At 30.6% G+C, this 24,012-nt stretch overlaps 3 protein-coding genes across 6 annotated transcripts in view; 1 reads left to right on the top strand and 2 right to left on the bottom strand.

Moving 5' to 3' along the window:
• The window catches only part of LOC111641830 (pyrimidodiazepine synthase-like), a 17,710-nt gene extending 15,189 nt beyond the window's left edge, over nucleotides 1-2,521 (bottom strand). Inside the window, exon 1 of the mRNA XM_023388063.1 lies at nucleotides 2,393-2,521. Within this exon, the coding sequence (XP_023243831.1) occupies nucleotides 2,393-2,417 (25 nt within the window). The 5' untranslated portion in view covers nucleotides 2,418-2,521. The remainder of the gene's footprint in view (nucleotides 1-2,392) is intronic.
• A 1,170-nt stretch (nucleotides 2,522-3,691) lies between these two features.
• On the bottom strand, nucleotides 3,692-14,338 carry LOC111641831. 4 transcript variants are annotated; one of them, XM_023388066.1, is made up of 4 exons: nucleotides 7,692-7,941; nucleotides 7,508-7,604; nucleotides 4,312-4,401; nucleotides 3,692-4,241 (listed from the first exon to the last, which is right to left on the bottom strand). In XM_023388066.1, the coding sequence occupies exons 3-4, from the start codon at nucleotides 4,350-4,352 to the stop codon at nucleotides 3,773-3,775; spliced, it is 510 nt and encodes a 169-aa protein (XP_023243834.1). In that variant the 5' UTR covers nucleotides 4,353-4,401; nucleotides 7,508-7,604; nucleotides 7,692-7,941; the 3' UTR covers nucleotides 3,692-3,772. The 4 variants fall into 4 exon arrangements, with proteins under 4 accessions (XP_023243834.1, XP_023243835.1, XP_023243833.1 ...); XM_023388067.1 differs by lacking the exons at nucleotides 7,508-7,604; nucleotides 7,692-7,941 and adding an exon at nucleotides 13,991-14,338; XM_023388065.1 differs by having other exon boundaries at nucleotides 7,508-7,941.
• LOC111641837 (methylenetetrahydrofolate reductase-like) lies at nucleotides 13,029-23,989 on the top strand. The gene is made up of 10 exons (XM_023388076.1): nucleotides 13,029-13,514; nucleotides 14,384-14,622; nucleotides 14,768-14,875; nucleotides 14,944-15,137; nucleotides 15,206-15,492; nucleotides 15,574-15,853; nucleotides 21,809-21,991; nucleotides 22,084-22,182; nucleotides 23,596-23,718; nucleotides 23,789-23,989. The coding sequence occupies exons 1-10, from the start codon at nucleotides 13,270-13,272 to the stop codon at nucleotides 23,987-23,989; spliced, it is 1,959 nt and encodes a 652-aa protein (XP_023243844.1). The 5' UTR covers nucleotides 13,029-13,269.
• Nucleotides 23,990-24,012: the final 23 nt, after the last annotated feature.

Here is a 24,012-nt window from a genome sequence, read left to right as displayed (position 1 = left end):
CGTTATTGAATCCATGGAAGAGGGCGAGTTCTACAAGTACTTAGGATTCCAACAGGCCAAACTAACAGAACATACACAAATAAAGCAACGATTAATTAAAGAATACCAAAGTAGGTTAAACGCTATACTTAGAACACAGTTAAATGCAAAACACACAGTTAAAGCAATAAACACATATGTCATCCCAGTACTCACATACTCTTTTGGAGTTATACATTGGACTCACACAGATCTCGAGCAACTCCAAAGGAAAACAAGAACAACACTTAATAAGCATAAACAACACCATCCTTAATCTGCCTATAAAGAGAATTCCCTTTTATATATATTTAATGATAATTTTTAAAAAGTAAATGATATTATTCCAGTAAAAGTAACTTTCATAATATCAATTTATTCAGACTACATACAGTAGGACCTAGATGGTGAACCTTTTTGTGTTCGTGTGCCATATTGTAAGCATACTTAGCTTTAAAGATGTTTATGCGTGCCAAAGTTTCAGACTTAGAATAACGATATTTAAAGAAATTAAACGAATATGCTTCAATTAGAATAAATGTAAAAAAGCTGACTGAAAAAAGGATGATCAGGTAATAAACCGAAAAGATTATTGAAAAAGACAGAAATCGTATGATACATTACGTGCCAGATGATTTCTCCTTACGTGCCACTTTGGGCACGCATGCCATAGGTTTGCCATCCCTGCAGTAGGATACCAAGTATATCTAGGTCTTATCTAGTTTCAATAATACCATTAATTCCAAAGTTTCAGCATCCAAGGGTAACAGTAAGCTTCATGGCATATTTGAGGTCATGCCACTTGTAAATATATTGAATGTTAGTCTCTTAGTGTTCACACACAGTTTGATGTTCAAATATGCAAAGTAAGCCTCCTGATGCTATTGGATACTGAAACTTCATTATTATTGATAGTAATTAACATTCATTCTCATAAATGGGTGTTAATTACTATCAAAAATAATGACACCCACACCCACACCCACATTCTGTGGAGATATTTATCAACTCTTACAAATCACACATTCATACACCAAGGACATACAAATGGAGTTTGGCCTAGACCAGTGTTTCTCAACAGGAGCGATATTGCCCCCATGCGGGCGTTTTTCCATGTCGAGGGGGTGATTAGTAACAATTTATATTTTGGGGGCAAAAAACAATTTTCTGGGCAATATAGTAAAACATTATATTAAGAATAATTAAATATTTTATATTATTCATTATATCGTACAATAATTAAACAAACAATGTTATACTAGTCAAGTCTATTCAATGCAGTACGAATTTGGCGTTAGTCTTGGTCCTTGGCATCGGAATTTTGAAGCGAAGAGGGCAATAGCAGGTAACAGTTTTATTGAAGGGGGCGACGATTCGTTAGAGGTTGAGAAACGCTGGCCTAGACAAATGCAAAACACTTCACATAGACAAAGGAGTCCTGAAGAAAGAAGATTTTGCACTTGGAAATGGAGACGTTATTGAATCCATGGAAGAGAGCGATTTCTACAAGTATTTAGGATTTCAATAGGCCAAACTAACAGAACATACACAAACAAAGCAAAGGTTAATTAAAGAATACCAAAGTAGGTTAAATGCTATCCTCAGAACACAGTTAAATGCAAAACACACAGTTAAAGCAATAAACACATATGTCATCCCAGTACTCACATACTCTTTTGGAGTTATNAAACTTTGCACGCAAAGAAACAAACATATACGAAGTTTACAAATTTATAATTAATTACTATATATATATATATATGAGCAGTACCAACTCCTAGAATTTATAGAGGCATATGTTATTCTATGTGCTATTATTTAACCGAAAATGTCTATTTTGACGTTGAGAACTCTGCATGGCTAGTGAAGTTGCAAGTCAGATGTTCTACCGATGGACACTTACAGCTAAAGATATTCATTTGTACATTATAATCAGACTGCATTTTTTTACATGAAAACAAACTAAAAGCAAGAGGAAGATATCCCACTTACAATAAAGATTCATTTGTTTTAATATAGTAGCATTGTTTTTAAGTAACCTCACTGCTATAAGGATCTGTTGCTACAATAATTATGTATATATCATATGTAGTATGTATAATATATATAGATCACTGAATGTAGTGTATATTGTTTATAGTTAGTTTTTTCTGCAAAATTCTTGGAGAAATCAGTAAAGAACCGTTAATGTACTTGAAAAGATATTTAAAAAAACAATTTATTTAAATATTTATATATTAAAGCCATTATGTACTTAAATCTAGCAGAAAAGCGATCTCAGCGCCATCGTCTGGAGCAAGAGGCGTTAATAAAATTTTAACTAATGTCGAACAAAATTAATATAAATAATTCTTAATTTCATCGTCATTCATACCTTTTTCATAACATTTGCCGGACATTTTTACGGAAACAAGAAATAAGCTTGCTTTAATCGATACAAACAAGTTGCAATAGAAACAGACAGAACAGAGAAAAAGGTACTCTGACGCCACCTCCAAAATTCCCTTTCCCTTTCGAAGAAGAAAATTCCCTAGACCGACGATTGCAGATTGACAAGCACTGACGTCACGTTGACGTGTCGCCATGCAATATTAAGTGTTGCCACGTAAGACTAGAAAATTAATGCCAAATCTGAAATTTTTTCTGTAAAGACTCAAGAACTGTAATAAACGAGATTTAAGAATAAAAATGCTATTCTTTAGTTTTGTATTATTGCATATAAAAATGTCGCATTAAACATTGTTTTATAATTAATGATTTCACGCACTCGAAATATATTTTGAGTGTAAAAATCTTAGATTTAGGTGTTTTAAACCAAGGTCTTAGATTCTAAGACCTTGGTTTTAAACTATTTTTTTCCGTTTTCCCCTTTATTCTTTAAAATTCCCTAGTTTTGGGAATTTTCCCTGTATCCTCCTAGGATGCAGAAGTGTATTAACCGGTTTGAATTAACGTAGAATTCCTTATAGTAGACGATCGGGGAAAGAAAATGACTTCGAGTTAACCGGTTTCACTGTCTTTCCGTGTTCGCTTCTCGATTGGTTGGGATATTGTACACTTTACGTCATTTTTGTGGCAACAACTTCAAATTTACGTAAAAATGTGCACTATTCATAACAATGGAACAAACTTTTAGCTCAAGCCTTTAGCCTACGAGATAGATGCAGGATAAGAAATAAAAGAGAAGTGTGGTTCGCTTTAATGCTTCGAAATGCCGCTGGATTTGCTTTTTAAACGCCATTTCACTGAGAAAAATAAACGAATGCGAAATTTATATTATTAATATTAACACAAATAGTATATTGATGCATGACTCATTGTAAATCTAGACAAACGAAATCTGATTCTGTTCCATTTCATAAATTTTCAGTAACTATGGTTTATTTGTAAATGTCAACGTGACACGTGGACGATCTGTCCCCACGGGAAAGATTTTCTATGGGAAACTGGCCCCTATTTAGATTTTAGACACGTGATGAATGCCCGAAAAATCACACGCGGCCAGGCCGCTGATGAGGCGCGAAACCACAACAAACTACCAATGTTCAATGGTTTTTTCTACTGGGTCACTATTGGGTAAATACTAAACTGAACTATCTTTTGTTTAAAAAAAAATCCAATATATTATAGACACATTTAAAATTCATAATGAAAATTTCAAATGAATTTTAATATAACATATTTAATCATTTATTAACATTCTCAAAATATATTTAAATGTGAAGATTTAGAAAAAAATCTCAATCGAATTTTTTCACGATCCAAAGTTAGTGAAAATAAAATTAATGATCTGTTTGACCAAGAATTTGGTGAGGTCGTCTTTCGCTTTTATAAATCTCTCTCCGTATTCTTCTCGACCTGTATTTGGAGTCATTATTTTAACTTTGATGATGGAATGTTCGGTTGGAGATGGACGCACTTCCAAGAATCTACCAAATATTTCTTGCAATTCTTCTTGGGTGAAAAGTGGAACTGATTCAATATTCGAAATTAAATCAGATTCGGACGGAAAATCCACCGAATCAAATTCTAAATCATTATTTTTGGATGGCACAAACGTCGTCACATTGCATTCCCTTCTATTTGTTGTGGGTGTCCGGTTTTGTCCAGATGTTCCAAAAGGAATTTTTGGAAGTGCGGGTTCATTTACGTACGAATCTAAACCACCCGACAACTTCATTTCTGTGGATCTAATGGATTCGGGCGCGTTTCCACGATTCACTCTAAAGATTAAAGATAATATTACAATAAAGATTTAACAATTTCTTAAGAGAACTGGGATATAAAACTTACAGTTTAGTATTAGGAGACGATTTGGAACAAATACAGCCCATGGGTCTTATGGTTGTATTCTATTAAATTGACTACATTTGTTCGGCAATACTATAACAATAAATGTTTACCATTGTTAATGCTTTCCCAGAAATTAATCTTTAATAACTAGATAAAATCAGGAAAATTATTAATTATTTATAATTTTTAAAGAAATTTATACACAAATTATAAACTATATTTCTAAACCAAGTACAGTAGTTATTATCCGTAATCCTCGAAAAATACGCCCGGATTTGATTCCTGATCGCTCATACCGCTGCACAGTAATGAAAAAGGCCTTGAAAGTTGGCAAAAAAATATTTTAAAACATGAAGTTTACGACTCGAATTATTATATTCGTTGAGTGACAACATTCATTTAATGCGGGAACGAGTTTCAACACGTCCGTAACACGAAAGATCCTTTTATATTACGAGAGGTTCTGGGCATAATGATATCGAAAACCAATTTTTGTTTTTGAGAGGAGAGATGTCAAAACGAACAGGATACCATAAAGATAATGTTAAAAACAGAAAAATCACAAAAAAAAGAAACAAAATATTGAATCACCGCCTGCTGCTGTGTTAAGTTACGCCATCAAAATGAGGTTAAGAGCATCGAGTCAAAAGCGGGCTTTTATTTAATGTAGTAAACAGCTTAAAATTTGTTGCATGTTTTATTTTATGGTCGGAATACTTCCCCACAAAGTAAGAGTGATTTCATGAATCTATTTCGAGCGTCCGTGATTTAATGCCAACTTTGAAGCACACACTCAACTGTGCGCCGCGGCTACTGCCAATTTATATGTTTATATAATTTCGGTTAACTATCTTTTGCGCTGCCCTTATATATATACATATGATTCTCTAAACGTTTATAAGATACCAAGCCGTAAAATGTCAATAAATCCTTATGATCGGATCTTGTCCATTAATGTTAATTAGAGATTTTGGCATCTGTGAATCACAAAATATGTGATTTTACGTTGCAATCATCATAAAATTGCTTGATTTTCAAACTCAAATATGTATGCAGACCTCATTACTATACATAATTCTTATTGTATGAGATTCTTTGGTTTAGTGTCAAAAATTTCTCTTCAAATTCTTTTAACTAGAAATTTAGAATTAAAAAAAAATAAATTTATGGACTTCAAAGAATTTCACTCTAAACACTTAAATGTATACAAAATAAGCAGGTTAAATATAAAATTCTTTTGCTAGTTTATATTAATAATTCTAAAAATATTTTTGATCTTTGATATAAATATCATGTCATTAGCAAAATTTATTTATGTTGATTCTTCAGAGTAGCTAATTTTATACGTTTCAATGGATTTTTATCGAATAAATCATCATAAATAAATCACAAATCATCTTGTGACTAATTAAAACTAAATTTCTAGATTTTATATTTATTTTTTTCTGTTTACTTTATTATACATTTTAAATCTTTTTTAAAATATAAAACCATTTCTGTGTTTTTAATTATACGTGACTGGAATTATTATTGATGTTCTTAAGTATTATGTTTACAGATATCTCAGGATTTCAGAGGGTATTTTACTCCTCCTCTTAGTTAATTTATTGATTAGATATACTTGAAGTGTTTATGTTGTACTTTCAAAACAAATTATACGAATAATATTTCTTTAAAGAGATTAAAATCTATTTAAAAAAAAGAGACATCCTTATGCTTTAAAAACGGAAAAGAGTAAACATGAATACACGTGATGCTAGATGGATTGATGAAATAAGTCAACACAACCCACGTGCGATCTGCTAAAGACGGGAGGACCTTTACGGAATCTAAGGAAAGTTGGCCCCTATTGAGGTGTTACACACGAAGAAAACCTGGAAAACTCCACGTGGCTAGCTGTTGGTCGGGCGCGAACCCGCGACCGACTGTAAGTGTTCGGTGGTTTTATCCACTCGGTCACTGGTGGGCACTGAGAAGCCAAACGCGTTACATTTAGGATATAATCTTCCTATAAAATAAGCATTTTTGTCCACTTAAACAATTTGAAAAAACATGTTCTAAGTGTTGGGAGATAGGACAGGGAATCTGCAAAATTGAAAGTATATTCCATCTTGTCTGAATAAATATTTTATCCTAAATTAAAATTAAACACGGTAAATTATTACTTAATATATTAAATAATTTGATTATGTAAGAATTAAAAATATTAAAATTAATATTTTTTCCACAATTTTTTTCCGACTACCAGTGAATGATCATCATCTGTCATTCACTGGAATTCTAAGTTAATACGTCAATATTATGACTAAAATAATGCCAGTAAATGAATGAAAGTAATTTTTAGACATTTCATACCAGTAAAAGACCTACGTGTTTCCTAACAGTGGTTAATACACAACTTTCCACAGAACAATATACTTTAAGTTACATCTCGTTAATTTGGGAAAAACGGCAGCTATACAAAATAATTCTGAACTAACTAAAAGTCTTGACCCCTTCACATGGCCATTCACTGGTTTAGTTATCCTGTATCATTTTTATTCCAGTTGATCTGAATAAAAATTTATTACTTCGTATAAATTTTACTATAATCTGATTTTCTGCCGTTGTTCCTTATTATATGATTGTTTCCTTCAAATTATAGGTCAATGTGTTTTCAATACAAGCTTGATGACTAAGTTATAGTATAAAGTACTGTTGACCTTCGCTACTGTTGGGAAGAGCTGGTCTGATAATAGCTTCGAAGATATCATGAACAACCCTGGAACAAATTTTATATAGATATGATAAAATATACAAAGTCTATATTGTAGTAAATATGAGGAAAACAAGCGCTACACTTCTAAGAAAGAGCTAAACGTCTGACTATTGACTTTTGTACGCAGGAAACAAGCAAGGATCTAAACAATACTGTAGCTTATGCTTCTAACACAATAAAGTGCTATAAATTAAGACACTTGGCGGGTTGTCTCATCTTTATTTAGTTGAATTTATTTATGCTTCTAACACAATAAAGTGCTATAAATTAAGACACTTGGCGGGTTGTCTCATCTTTATTTAGTTGATACGTGTGAAAAAATTTATACGTTTCGGGCTTTTAAGCCCCTCTTCAGCCAACTAAAACATTAAAAGAGGATATAACATACATATAAAAAAATACACAAGTTTTGTAAAATTCATAAAAATATAAACATACCTATGCATACAAGTTTTTTTAAAAATTGAAGTAACAGCTACTCCCGACATTTTCCAGTAACATCAGCTTGTTCACAATATTTTTTCCTTTTAGCCAACTATAATATTAGGGGAGTATACGACATATATACAAACTATACATCAGTTTTACAGAATCTATAAAACTATCTTCTATTAAGGCATACCTTGAGTACGGCTGTTATTAAAGTTGTACACAATTGATTGTACCTTTTACTTATAAAACAGTTCTATAAAATCCTTGATCTAAAATATACATTGGACAATAATTATCAAATTGGTATACAATTGATTATTCCTTCTACTCATAAATCTGTTTACAAAATCCTTATTTCCTTTAATACGCGTTGACAATATAATACAAATTTACATAACTTCTACAATATAAATTTACATATCTGACATCTACTATATTTTTTTACAATGTATGATTGTTGATTTATTTAACATTTCAATATTTAATATTATAGATTATTATTTGAACTAATGATATTACAATGTCTTGAAGTTGGTAAACATTATTTAATATAAATTTACATATTATTTGACTCCCATTATAACATTACAGTTTTTTGTTATTGTTGATTTATTTAACAGTTCAATAGTTATTAATTAGCACATTGATTACAATAATAATAATTTGAATCTAGTGAATATAATTAATATAAAATTTTTAACCAGTTTTAGATCAAGGATTTTATAGAACTGTTTTATAAGTAAAAGGTACAATCAATTGTGTACAACTTTAATAACAGCCGTACTCAAGGTATGCCTTAATAGAAGATAGTTTTATAGATTCTGTGAAACTGATGTACAGTTTGTATATATGTCGTATACTCCCCTAATATTATAGTTGGCTAAAAGGAAAAAATATTGTGAACAAGCTGATGTTACTGGAAAATGTCGGGAGTAGCTGTTACTTCAATTTTTAAAAAAACTTGTATGCATAGGTATGTTTATATTTTTATGAATTTTACAAAACTTGTGTATTTTTTTATATGTATGTTATATCCTCTTTTAATGTTTTAGTTGGCTGAAGAGGGGCTTAAAAGCCCGAAACGTGTAAATTTTTTCACACGTATCAACTAAATAAAGATGAGACAACCCGCCAAGTGTCTTAATTTATAGCACTTTATTGTGTTAGAAGCATAAATAAATTCAACTAAATAAAGATGAGACAACCCGCCAAGTGTCTTAATTTATAGCACTTTATTGTGTTAGAAGCATAAACGAATTGCAAAGCACTGTTTCATATCATCAAAATACTGTAGCTGTTTTGCACGCACATTGCATATAGTAAATTAGTCTATTTTCAAATATTTTATTTCCATTTTTGTCCCTCTGTTAGAGGCTTACTGACCCATTTCACAGAGGGGGCTTCTAACACCAGGTCCATTTGACTAAGGCCTCAAACATTTGTTACAAATTATTCATTCAATTACTTATTAAAAGAAAAGAAACCTTTACTTTGTCAAATTTTATATTTTTAGCACCCGTATACTAGAGGCCCTCGAGAAGCTGAGTATTTGAATCTCTCTGGAACAAGTGGGTTTGATCGTTGTTTCCGAACTTCATTATATTGGAGTCCTTTAAGTCGAGGATCAATGATACATATTCCGGTTTATGTACACATCCGTATCACATCGATTAATAAAGTTTCATCTTCTGCAAGAGAAAGTGATCTTTAATAATAACCACCCCTTCAATAAGTTTTCCTGCATATTACTCCTGTTTAACAGTTATTTTATACTAAAAATAACTGAACTTAACCGAGTCTTCTCGATTAATTTCTAGACTGCACATTCTATAAAGTATTAAAATTGATTTATAGTCCAAATAAATACCTTCAACAAATGAATCTTGAAAGATTCGAATCCTTAAATTATTTACTGACAAACCATCGAAATTTTTATATCAATGGGATTCTGAAGTCTAAAGAGATTGAAGATTCGAATCAATGATCATGTATTGAACATCCAACGATGCACGTGAACGGAATTTTCCAATTTGTTATCCTTGAACTTATCTACTTCTTATAAACAAAAGTTAATTTTCTTTTCCTCCTACATAAACAAAGTTCAAGAGTAAAACAGCTAAATCTGTCGACACTAGACAGACAGATAACTGAAGATTATTAAAATCTTGTATCGAATTTTATCTCGATGCAATTTATATTTGAATTATCATTTTGTTTTAGATGAGACAGTAAAATAATTGACAATCGTTGCTAAAAATAGTTCTATGATTAATTAACATAACCTTCCAAATGAATCCCGAGTTCCATAATAAATGAATAATTCATTTATGCATGACTCGGTGACATGTTGAAGAAACTGTTTAAAATTATCTATTTATTATTCGTACAGGAGTGTATTATTTGAGTATTAATTAAATAATGTTTTAGTTTTATGGGTTGATGAAACTAAAACATTCATACACTAAAATCTAAGTTTTGAAACTGATAATCATATAAAAATATAAGATGTAGACAAAATGCAGGAAGAAATGATATTGAAGGACAAGGGTTCGAATCCATGCTTCAGCATTATGTAGGATCGAATAAAGAATGTTCTCTATCTGATCCTCTATTAAAAGTACAATTAGAAGTACAGTAATAGAAAAGTAGAAGTAGAAGTAAAAAATACAGGAGAACATATCGAAAGACACACGTTCGAATCCTGACGAAGATTCGAACCTTATCTTTCGATGTTATACTGTTCTGTATTGAAGGATCCGTATAATTTAACAATATTAATTAAATCAATTATGCAAAATTTGTTAAGTGACTCTCTTTTCTCTCGAGTTCAATTTTTCTATTTGAAAACAAAGAAGAAAGTCACACCCTGAAAGAATAAAAATTATTTAGTAAAATGACCAACGACCAAACTGTATGAAAAAATCTCTTCATAAGATAGATAAATATATATATATATATAAAACCTTCAGAAGTACAAGAATAAATATTACACAAATAATTTATCTATGAAATTTATTTGTCCTTTTAGCCCATCAGTGACGGAGTGGATAAAACCAGTAAACACCTGTAGTCTCGATAGCGGGTTCAGGCACGTGGAATTTTCCGGGTTTTCTTCCATCTAACACCTGAATAAGGGCCAATTATCCATTGAAAGTCTTCCCAGGAGGAAGGCACTTTCCCTCGGCAGTCCATATATTGCGTTACCTTATTCCATTAATCAGTATTTTAAACTATATTATTAAATCATTTAAAGAAGGAAAAGTTTTTTTGTATATGAACTTTGTAAAAAATGTGTTATCCACGTGTATGATCCAATCTAAGGGCATATTGCATAATTCTTATAAATATAAAAAACAGTTGGTGATTTAAAAAAAATATAGTAAACATCATTATCACACTTTCAGTGAAATCGCTTTTAAATATTTAAACATTTTTTTTTTTATAACAGATGACATTCTTTCTGTACTTTGAATTATTATTATTAGATAAAGAAATGTACGAGAAATGCAATCAATATTTCAAGAAGAACCATATAAAGAGAATTCTGACAATCTGATAAGACATGCTTTTCTGAATGAAAAACTCTACAGCTTAGTACAGATATGGATTATTATATCGCTATGGTGGTCTTTCCATAATATTCCTCTGGAGCTGAATTAAAAAAAAATTTTTTTGCATGGAGGGATTATCACCCATTCGCACAATCTCGAACCTAGAGGACCAAGATGCTAATTTGTATAGTTCCTATCCCTTAATGCCGTGTTTTCAAACTGACCACTGTTCTAGTCCAGGCATTGCTGGCAACGCGAAGCAATGGTATTCGAGATTTAGACATGTGTCATCACCTCCTGCTACACCCACACATTATAAAGCAGAAAATTTGTTTCGCAGCTAAAAATATCATTCTCCCAGTAACACACTAGAATAATTTAAATGAACAGCTTTTATAGATATCAAGTCGGTTTCTCGATGGATAAGGCAAACGCAACGAACGGGAATGCCTGCCTGTCGGAAAAACCTTCTACGGGAACCTGGTCCACTTTTAGGTGTTAGACACTAGAAGAAAAACCGGAAAACTCCAATTAGTTAGGCGCCAACCCACTACCAGTGTTGTGGTTTTATCCACTCGAACACTGATGAGCAAGTCTGAATCTTGATAGAGTCGTCCATCAACATTAGATTCAGTGCTCACCAGTGTTCGAGTCTTCAACTCTTGTTTTCAGTGTTCAACTCTTTAAAATCAAAATAAAGCCATTCATTCTCTAATATTTGAACTGTTTTAGTTATTTTGCCTTTTAAATGATAAATGCGGATAAGCTTTTCAACAAATTTATCTAAAATGTCATACATTACGCTTTAAAAATTACAGAAAAATGCAATAAATAACATTATAAACTCCGTCTATACTTATTTCCTTCATTATGTCGAGAATGCTGAATAATTGAATTAATGAGATAGACAAATTTGTTGTGAATCGTCAATTAACAGAGTGGATTAGTGGAATAAATCAATGCAATATGGGCGATCTGCCAAGAGGGAGTGCCTCTCGGGAAGATTTTCTGACCCTTATTCAGTGTTGAACACGTGAAGAAAGCCAGAAAATTCCACGTGACCGGTTGATCAAGCGCGAACCCGTGACCAACTGCCCGAGTCAATGGTTCAAATGTATTTTTTTAACAAATCAAAGTATAGAAGAAAATTCAATTTTAGGTTAAAAAATCATAAGTAAAAAACAAAAAACCACATAATAAAATAACAGAAATTCATATGGATTTTTGTTTTTATTGATGACTTATCACTATTTTTTAGACGGATATTTATGTTTTTTTAATGACAGTTTAGTCAACCAATCAGAAAGTATTACATCTGTTATATTTAAACAGTATGAAATTAGCTTCCAAAAATATTTAGTGAAGGAAAAAAATTATTACAAAACGATATCATTAGAGAAATGAAAAATGTGTATAAATATAACACATTTATCTCAATTTCGTATAAACAATTACTTGCTGATATAGAACGTCTGGTCTTAATGAATTGTAGCTTAATCTGAAAAGATACCAAAAGAATTTTTCAAAAATTTCATGTAAAATATACAATAAACTCCTACTTTTACAAGATAAATAGCTTTTAAATTAAGGTTTATATTACGTCATAAACCTATGGCATACGACACTTATTAAAACAGCTCGCTTAACGACGTCAAACGTCGTAAAGCGAGCCGTTTCAGTAAGTGTCATAAATTGAGGTTAACTGTATAATACCTCAATGTTTTTATCGAAATCATGAAAATCGTAAAGAGGAGTCTATATAATTGTCCAAATTTAGTAAAACAAACCACTACAAAAATAATTTTTCCATGACTAAGTAGAAAAATATTTTAGTAAGTACTTGTTTAACTATTAGAACAGCTGTTCCAGCTGTTCTAATAGTTAAACAAGTACTTTCCTCAGATAATTAATTTTTTAAACTACACTACACACTAACAATTTGTGGGATGTGCTTAAGTTAGGAAAATAAACCTACTGCTACACTTAGTTTACTAAAAATAAAGTTATAAATAAATTAGCGAGGGAAGCATTTATGTTTTGAGGAATCAGCTGACTGATAATTTAAAAAGAAAAAAATGGCATGCACTTAATAATCGATACCACTAGATGGCATCATCGAAAAACCTATATAAATACTGTACATTCATAACAGAGGCTTCTTGCTTTTAAGCGAGAACGATCAATGTTAACGTCTGGAGGTTTTATTTTATAACAAATATGGTTCGTGAAGAAGTTGTTACTCATATTTTAGACGAATCCTCTGGAGTTTCTTCGGGGAGCGTATGCAGTTCCGACTGTGAATCGTCATCCGCAACATCCAGATCATCGTCTCCCATTTTGCAAGGAACTTACAACTCTTTAATCGATAGAATTCATCACAGAATCGACACGGGAGACAAGTTTTTTTCTTTAGAATTCTTCCCACCTCGAACTAAAAGTGGAGCTGTTAATTTACTGGCAAGGTATAGAATATTTCTTGGTTCAGTTGATAGGTAAAATTACCTGAAGGTTCATATTTTATAAAGAAAAATTATCGAAATCTGCGTAAATTGTTATCTTTTAATGTAAAACGATCAAAACAATATGTAAAACAGTTCATTTAACCAATACTTTTGATGTTACACTAGACAGAAGAATCCTGCCCAACAGTTTTGTTGTCCTATACAAAGTTAATTACTAAAAATTCTATGGACTTTTAATTCTATAGTTTCATTTCGGTGCCCCGAGGTCAACATTCAGGACACATGCCCACCCTTGCCCCCTTAGTTACTCCAGTGTTAGGACTAAACATCAGTAACCTGTGTCAGGACTAAACATCTAGTGTTAGGAGTAAACATCAGTAATGACAGACTTCATAGATAAAAATTATATGCTAAATTTAGAAATAAGCTAATAAATACTTTATTGCATTTATATTTTAGTATAAGTTATAACTTACTACTCTTATTCTTGAGGTGCCATTTACTTCAGGTGGTCAGCTGCCACTTTGGTAAACTTTATTACCAAAATGTAGATAAATGTGTCTATATATATTATCTAGACTTTTTTTCTTACATTAGCTTACGTCATTTCTACATGATATCACTGTTTTTAAACACTTCCTCCAAGTTGTCTTATCTTTCATCCATTCTCATCTTATTTTCTTCAATGCTTTTTTCCACCACCTTCCTACACCTATTCATTGATATGTATATGTGTAGGAAGGTGAAACTGTAGCTTACATTTCAATGTAAACACATAATATTGTTTTATATTATATATTTTATTATAAACATAGGTTCAAACAGAGTTTCTATATTCAATTATAATTATTTTATTATTATAATATAAGATTTGACAGAATGAAGCAGGGAGGCCCGCTTTTCTGTGATGTAACGTGGCATCCGACTAGTAATCTAAACATTGATTCGGAGACAAGCAGCATGACAATTGCAGGAGCGGCTCTAAACTACTGTGGTTTGGAAACGATGTTGCATTTAACTTGTATCAATCAAACCAAAGAGGAAGTAAATCAGAACCTCAGAAGAGCTCGTGACATTGGTTTAAAAAATATCTTAGCACTTAGAGGAGGTTAGTAATAGTATAAATTAATTTATACTGATGACAAGTATTTTGTCATTTAATATGTATAGTATATGTGTAAGTAATTATAATATGTAGCAGACATAATTACTGTTAGCTATATTTAGGCATTTATATTCAATATGTTTTGTAGATCTTATAAAAGGTGAAGAACAGAAAGCGCACACATTTTCATATGCTTCTGATTTAGTAAAACATATTCGAGAAACTTTTGGAGACTATTTTGTTATCGGAGTAGCAGGTATGTTCAGGAATATTCTACAGGATGAAAGTTAAATCGTATTGTCAAGATTGTTTATTTTGTAAAAGGCTACCCCTGGGCACATCCTGAATCTAAATCCTATGAGGAAGATCTATATCATTTGAAAAAGAAAGTGGATGCTGGTGCTGATTTTATCATTACACAAATGTTTTTTGACTCCAAAAGGTTTATTGAATTTGTGCGCAACTGTAGAAAAATTGGAATTAAAGTACCAATTATACCCGGAATACTACCTATACAGGTACAGTTATGCAGTTAAAGTTTCATTAGTATTAACATGAAATTATGAATATCTAATTTTTATTCCAGAGTTATGATTCCTTGCGTCATATAGTAAAATTATCAAAGCTGCAAGTACCTTCTTCGATTATAGAAGCTGTTAAATCTATAAGGGGTAATGATGAGGCCATCAGAAGATATGGAATAGAACAAGCTGTGAAACTGTGCCAAGAGTTACTATCCGACGATAATACTCCAGGTTTGCACTTCTACACACTGAATCGAGAAATAGCTACTACAACAATATTAAAAGAACTCGGATTATGGAATAACTGCCCTCATAAACCATTGCCTTGGCCCGTTCCAGTTAATCATAGGTATATTTAATGTTTTTGTTTAAAATTTATTTGATAAGACATTCATCAAATAATATTTTAAAAAGTAATTGCATTATTTAGGAGATGTAGTGAAACTGTCCGTCCAATCTTTTGGAACTTAAGACATAAGAGTTACGTTTACAGAACTCAGACATGGGATGAATTTCCAAATGGTCGTTGGGGAAATTCTGCTTCACCAGCTTTTGGAGAATTAAAGGATTATTATTTATTTTTTATGAAGAATAAATGCTCAGATGAAATGTTACTAGACATGTGGGGTAGAGAACTTGCTAATGAAGAGGACATATGGGATATTTTCTATTGTTATTTAACAGGAAAACCAAATAAAGATGGTTTCATGGTAAGAAGTTACATCTATCAAAATAAAACTATTCCACTATTCTTTAGTTGTTAAAATTAATTATTATAATATTGAATATTTTAAAATAATTATCAAAAAGTATAAAAATTCATTATTTATTGCTATAAATTGACAATAGATAACAATAAATAGATTAACAAGTGAAAATTTAATAACATTATCTTTAATTTAAAAAATTTAATGATGCTTAGAAAAGCTTAGACTAAATAACTATTTTCAACTAATAAAATTACCATAGCTAAACACATTGCAAACATAATCAATACTTTTTATCAAAAATTGATCATATATCACTTACATATTATCAGGGTCACATTAACACAGGCTGTGGCCTGGACACCTGATAAAATGTGACTGTGGCCAAGGATTTTGTCTTCTTATATGCTTCATATCACTGCTATTTTTGTTCCCTATTTGTATCTACAGTATATAATGTCTAAAGAAACTGAACCAAGCCCTCAAAAGTGCTTAACACAACCTTTAATACTAACTTTTTTTATATTAATTAACATATTAGTGTCATCATTATCTTTATAAACTCAGTATATAATACAGCTAATATATATCTTCTATATTCTAGTTTATACTACATTCATACATAAATCTCTAAAGTAAATTTCATTACAAGTAAATTTTTGTACTATTTCAAACTGTATTGTATATATTACTGAACAGAACTTTAGTAAAATTGTAGTATCTGAATATTTTTTTGTGCTTTGTGATAAATGAAAAAATTAACCATAAAAAATATAAAGTAACATTCTTACTTATTGGGATGCAATTTGAAAAAATTGTAGACCTATAAATTCCCACTGTTGTTGGTCTGTCCTTCCATAATCTTGAGAATAGAGTTAGATGAAAGTTGAGGCTAGATATAGAGAGCTTAGTGGCAGGGCCCACCAGTAGCCAAGAGGTTTCATTCCCCGAATACTGGTAGTTCAGTTGTGGATTCGCACCTCACCTGGACTGGCTAGCCATTTGGAGTTTTCTGGGTTTTCTCTACGTCTGTAATGCTTGAATAGGGGCCAATTACCCTCAAAAAGACCTCCCGGAAGGCATTCCCCTAGGCAGGTCACCATAAGTGTTGCATTGCCGCGACTTAATAAAACAAACAAACAAACAAAGCTTAGAGCAGGAGGCCCAGATTACCTATATACAAACTGGAAGTCATGTTATTTCAATTCAAAAATTTTCCCCTGAATGGAGTTACATAGATGACTGATATAACTCTATTGCTAACAGGAAAAATATGATGTACAGGGGCAAGGCACTACTAAAAAATTTGAGAACATTGTGATTAAATAATTGCTTGTTGGTATTAGCAAATTATAAAACTTTTTTACAATTTTTTCCTAATACATTTTAATTAAAAACAGTATTGAAATATTCTCTTGTACATTCTGATTTAATTTATATTTTCTTAATTTTAAATTTTGCTATTTCTGAAAGCTATTTGGCAATAGATTTCATTTGTAAATGCAAAGACATTGATCCTATAGTTGACAGGAATTAAAGTCAAATGTTTTCATTTTTATTTACAATAATGATTTCAGATAAATAGTATATTCAAATATATTGAAAAATAATTCAAATTTTAAATTAAAATTGAAATGTGGAATCTGTAGAAATACAACATTAATGTATATGGCTGTTCCCAACTTTCAGAAATAATGAATTCCTATAAATGTATACTAAAATGTCTGAAAGTCAAATAATAGCATTGTATATCATAAAGGAAATTTAGTTCTCAGATCTTAAAATTTACTTTTATTTTTTACTGTAAAAACTAGGATTTTCTTACATTATAACTGTAGATTAAACAGAAAATTATTTTTTACAAGTGATTTTGATTTATTCTGTTTTATTGGAAAACTTAACATGTTAACTGCAATATGAAATTCTCCAATATTAGATTTAGAAGATAAATTTGAAAAGTTGGAGATCAGCCTTAAATTCATTTTGATGCTACTAAAACCAAAGTCGCAGAAAGCACTACTACACAATAGCTCAAAATTTTTGTCAACTGAATATGTATAAACATGCAAGTTTGTTAAGAATGTAATATTTCTTCATTTTTTTCCTTTTTATCTGATTATATTTTATTATTTTAACAAAATAATAAAATATTTATATATACACAATTTTAATTATATATGTATTACTGTATTTTGTTCTTTAGATTCAAATTGCTCATTACTCCAAAGATTTTTATATTTTAAATGAGTTCTAAACTGTTATATTCAAAAAGAACAGTTATCAATGTTCCATAGATTTTAAAAAACCTGAAGATGGCCTGTATAACAGGTTGAAAATGTTTGTTACCGTTAATAAATAATTCTCAGTGGAATAAGGTTTCGTTGTGGAAGTTAAGAAGCATCTAGCTAGATACTAAGTGTTTTGTTTTCTTCAAAATATATTGTAATAATATAAGAAAATTGGAGTTATCGTCACCTAATTAGGATTGGAAATTTGAGAAATATTTCAAAGTTAATGATTAATATGTTTTTCTATCTTATTTTTCAAGATAATAATAATAATTTATAGTAAATTCCTTATTTATTTCTTTTAATATTTAAATATATATTATATATATTTAATGATAATTTTTAAAAAGTAAATGATATTATTCCAGTAAAAGTAACTTTCATAATATCAATTTATTCAGACTACATACAGTAGGACCTAGATGGTGAACCTTTTTGTGTTCGTGTGCCATATTGTAAGCATACTTAGCTTTAAAGATGTTTATGCGTGCCAAAGTTTCAGACTTAGAATAACGATATTTAAAGAAATTAAACGAATATGCTTCAATTAGAATAAATGTAAAAAAGCTGACTGAAAAAAGGATGATCAGGTAATAAACCGAAAAGATTATTGAAAAAGACAGAAATCGTATGATACATTACGTGCCAGATGATTTCTCCTTACGTGCCACTTTGGGCACGCATGCCATAGGTTTGCCATCCCTGCAGTAGGATACCAAGTATATCTAGGTCTTATCTAGTTTCAATAATACCATTAATTCCAAAGTTTCAGCATCCAAGGGTAACAGTAAGCTTCATGGCATATTTGAGGTCATGCCACTTGTAAATATATTGAATGTTAGTCTCTTAGTGTTCACACACAGTTTGATGTTCAAATATGCAAAGTAAGCCTCCTGATGCTATTGGATACTGAAACTTCATTATTATTGATAGTAATTAACATTCATTCTCATAAATGGGTGTTAATTACTATCAAAAATAATGACACCCACACCCACACCCACATTCTGTGGAGATATTTATCAACTCTTACAAATCACACATTCATACACCAAGGACATACAAATGGAGTTTGGCCTAGACCAGTGTTTCTCAACAGGAGCGATATTGCCCCCATGCGGGCGTTTTTCCATGTCGAGGGGGTGATTAGTAACAATTTATATTTTGGGGGCAAAAAACAATTTTCTGGGCAATATAGTAAAACATTATATTAAGAATAATTAAATATTTTATATTATTCATTATATCGTACAATAATTAAACAAACAATGTTATACTAGTCAAGTCTATTCAATGCAGTACGAATTTGGCGTTAGTCTTGGTCCTTGGCATCGGAATTTTGAAGCGAAGAGGGCAATAGCAGGTAACAGTTTTATTGAAGGGGGCGACGATTCGTTAGAGGTTGAGAAACGCTGGCCTAGACAAATGCAAAACACTTCACATAGACAAAGGAGTCCTGAAGAAAGAAGATTTTGCACTTGGAAATGGAGACGTTATTGAATCCATGGAAGAGAGCGATTTCTACAAGTATTTAGGATTTCAATAGGCCAAACTAACAGAACATACACAAACAAAGCAAAGGTTAATTAAAGAATACCAAAGTAGGTTAAATGCTATCCTCAGAACACAGTTAAATGCAAAACACACAGTTAAAGCAATAAACACATATGTCATCCCAGTACTCACATACTCTTTTGGAGTTATACATTGGACTCACACAGATCTCGAGCAACTCCAAAGGAAAACAAGAACAACACTTACTAAGCATAAACAACATCATCCTAAATCCGCCACAGAAAGATTAACCCTTCCACGTAAAGAAGGCGGACGTGGCCTGATTGACATAGTTAACCTTCACTACAAACAAATACAGTCACTGCGAGAGTTTTTCTACAAGAAACAAGAAACATCACAGTTACATAAAGCAGTAACTCTAGCAGACTCAAATAACACACCATTAAACTTACACTCACAACATACAGACATGACACAACATATAAAAAGCATAGACAACATTAAGCAATCATGGGCTCAAAAGGCTCTCCATGGCAGGCATCCTTACGACCTGGCCCAGGATTTTGTTGACAAAACTGCGTCAAACAGCTGGTTAGATCGGGGATGCCTCTTTGGGGAGACGGAAGGATTCATGATTGCCATACAGGATCAGGTCATAAATACTAAAAACTACAGAAAACACATACTCAAAGATACAACACTCACAAATGACACATGCAGAAAATGTCACATCATGCCAGAAACTATACAACACATCACTTCTGGTTGCAAGCTCTTGGCACAGACAGATTACTTACATAGACACAATCAAGTAGCAAATATAATACACCAAGAGCTTGCAAAGAAACACAAATTGGCAGACATCCACGAACCATACTACAAGTATATTCCACAGACAGTACTGGAAAATAACACGCACAAAATGTATTACGACAGAGCCATAATCACAGATAAAACAATTTACCACAACAGACCAGACATCACACTCATTGACAAACACAATAAAATCACATACATTATAGACATATCCATTCCAAACACTCACAATATACAAAACACATTCACTAAAAAATTAGCAAGTACACAGAACTCATCCAGGAAATAAGGCATCTGTGGAGGATGGAAAGGGTGCTTATTGCACCTGTCGTTCTCTCCTGTACAGGTATGACACCACACACACTACACAAAAGCCTGAAAACATTACAATTGAATAGAAATATATACAGAAGGACACTATACTGAATACATGCCATATTGTTAGGAAATTCCTGAATACAGACACTAACACACTTATTTAATTTTAGTTTTTTTTTTGGTTTCTATGCCTTGACTCTGGTCTGGCATAGTACACAACCACCGGTGTCAACCGAGTATAATCCACTAAATCCAACATAATAATAATAATTAATTTTGAAAAATTATTTTTTATGGTAGGAATTTGTATTACATTCTGGCATAACCAATCATCTATCCAAAGTTCCAAAACATTCAAGTTAACAAAATACTTATGTTCTATCAACCAATGACTCTGAAAGAAAATAAAATAAACAAGAGTTGATTAGGTTATTTGTGAACAAACAAATATGTAAGTTATCAGACATTTCCTTATTTAATACAAGAAAACAAAAAACTGAAACAAACAGAGTAAAATAAAATTGCTTTTAAATCCATGAAATTTTAACCACAGACAGAATTTAGAAACAAAGTATGAATCTTCATTCTCTAGAGATAGTGATAATGTAAATGAAACAACAAAAAAACATGGAGACTGGAAGCCATCTAACTGAAGTGCAAGAGAATTTCAATCTCATTAACATTCATGATTAGAATGTCTTGATCTTATAAATATTGGTGAGCTCATTGTATTGAGTATTTCATCTCCTATATGGGGAAGAGATATAAAAGAAAGCTTGTATGAAATTCTTATACCATATAGTGAAAACTCATAAATAGGAATCACACTGTACATAATTTATATTTTACTTTAACTGTACATTATTTATTATATATGTATTATTTTAAATGAAGAAAATTCCATCTTCTAATATTTTATGAAACAAAGAGGATTTCCTGAATTTTATTATAATGATTGAAAACCTAGAATATGCACATTATAATTCTGAATTACTGTTAACAAGAGTTTGTGTTATTATAGGTAACACAAACTCCATGGAATGATTCAGAGTTAAGTGCTGAAACAACTCTGATTGCAGAAAAACTATCATCATTTAATAAAAAAGGTATTTTAACTATTAATTCACAACCCAATGTTAATGGCTTATGTTCTACAGATCAGTGCGTTGGATGGGGAATTCCTGGAGGTTATGTCTACCAAAAGGTAACAAATATATATATATTTTTTTACATTATTTCTAACTTTGTATTAAAATGTAATAATAATATTGTTTAAAATTATTTATGCATGTTTAGGCATATTTAGAATTTTTTACATGCAAAGCAAATATTATTGCTCTAAAAGCAGTTCTTAAAAATTTCCCACTTGTAAATTATCACATTATTAATGCAAAGGTAAGTCATTTAATTTTATTATTTTTTCAATGAACTACAAGTAAACATAAATGCTGACACATCTCTTTAAGAGGATTAAAATATTCACATTATAGACATTTTAAAGAAGAAAAACTTTATTTATTTAGATCAATATGGTATAGTTTAACTGATAATCTTGCATAGACATTTCTGTAAATATTAAATTCTGTAATAATCAATTTAACAAGTTAGAATACTAAACTCCATTTCAAAACACTGTTGTTTGTGAGTATCTGTATCAATGTATTTTGAAAAATACAATTTTACAGATTGTAATTGTTTTTGTCAAAATCAAAATTAAGAAATAATTTAACATTGCACACTATATTAAACTTGTCTTGATTATGAAGAATATTTTTAAAATATTGTTTCTAATTTTAAACCTTCAAATAAAACTTTGATCTATTAACTTATTACTGTGATATTATCAAAAAATTAGAAATAATGTTTTAATTAATTAAACAATTAAAACATTTCTTCTAATTTTATCTGCTACCTAAGTTTATAAAATGATATATGATATGATTATTTTGCATGATAATCTAACAAAATATATTCATAATTGATGAGACTATTTCCAAAACAACTTATCTTCATGAAATAACCTTTTGGGAAAACAAGAAAAAATGTTTTCTTATTTCATTTATCATTAATTTTTTCTTCCATAATAATTACTACATTTGATTTTATACATAACTAACATAACTAATAGTAAATGATTAATACTTTGAAATTAAATTTAATGTACTTAAGCATCACATCAAAATTTATTACAAGTCCCATCATTGTCAATCAATAGTTTTTTCCCCCTGAACCTGCTTTGTTTTCAAATACTTCTCTAGAAAGGAAATATCATGAAAAAATTATGCTTATGAATCATCACAATCTAACAATTCTAGATTGTTTTAGCTAAAAAATTGCTGAAAATAAATGTATTGCTTTATTTTTCTGAAGAGGAACTTCAAAAAAGGTTGCCTGATTAGTGGGTAGGAGATATGATGTTCACAAGAGTAACTGACTTATTTCTAAAGTCACACATAGTGAATAAGTCTTTTAGAAAATGAACATATATATACTTCTTTTAAAGCAAAATATCAAAGTACCATTAATTTACATTGCGTCAGTTTTGGAAATTGGCTTTTCAATTATTGTTGAAATCATATTTTTCATTACATTTTTCTCACTATGTAACTTTTATTCATTTAGTTTTAATCATAACTTTGATCTTTTTTTTTCTTGAAACCAAAAAAACTTCTGATTATTCAAATTTCCTAGCAGCATTTTTCTTATAACTCTATTAAACAAAGAGTTAATTTCATTACATATCAAATATAGATAATATTATATTAATAATTTATCAGTTTCAATGAACAAAGAACTTAAAATTTACAGGGTGATGAAGATTTTAATAATTTTCATATGGACATGCCAAATGCTGTTACATGGGGAGTATTTCCAGGACGAGAGATTATTCAGCCAACCGTAGTGGATCCACTAAGCTTTAGAGTGTGGAAGGTAATTCAGTTAAATTATCATTTTCAATAATAAATAATTCACAAATGATTCATAAATATATTATTTTCAGGATGAAGCATTTGCACTGTGGAATGAACAATGGGCTAAGCTGTACCCTGAAGAATCAACATCAAGAAATTTATTAAATAAAATTAGTCAAACTTATTATTTAGTTAATCTAGTTGACAATGATTATCCAAAAGGGAATTGCTTATGGAATATTTTAGAAGATATGTTTAATCTCAGAGCAAAGACAGAAAAAGGAATCTGANAGTTATAGTTTGAAATTAGAAT

This window comes from Centruroides sculpturatus, unplaced genomic scaffold (assembly GCF_000671375.1).
Source record: "Centruroides sculpturatus isolate CEXI.00-Female unplaced genomic scaffold, Cexi_2.0 scaffold1318, whole genome shotgun sequence".
Classification (NCBI taxonomy): Eukaryota; Metazoa; Arthropoda; class Arachnida; order Scorpiones; family Buthidae; genus Centruroides; species Centruroides sculpturatus.
Note: the sequence above shows the minus strand (reverse complement) of the source record. Positions and strands in the feature narration are given on the sequence as shown.

Excerpts from the sequence above, each read along its gene's own strand:
- LOC111641837 (XM_023388076.1), top strand. The coding sequence starts at position 13,270 with ATGGTTCGTGAAGAAGTTGTTACTCATATTTTAGACGAATCCTCTGGA. Across the intron at positions 15,138-15,205 it reads CCGGAATACTACCTATACAG|AGTTATGATTCCTTGCGTCA; the intron begins GTACAGTTATGC and ends TTTTTATTCCAG. Across the intron at positions 21,992-22,083 it reads GAGGTTATGTCTACCAAAAG|GCATATTTAGAATTTTTTAC; the intron begins GTAACAAATATA and ends ATGCATGTTTAG.
- LOC111641831 (XM_023388067.1), bottom strand. The coding sequence starts at position 4,352 with ATGGGCTGTATTTGTTCCAAATCGTCTCCTAATACTAAACT. Across the intron at positions 4,242-4,311 it reads TCGTCTCCTAATACTAAACT|AGTGAATCGTGGAAACGCGC; the intron begins GTAAGTTTTATA and ends TTTAATCTTTAG.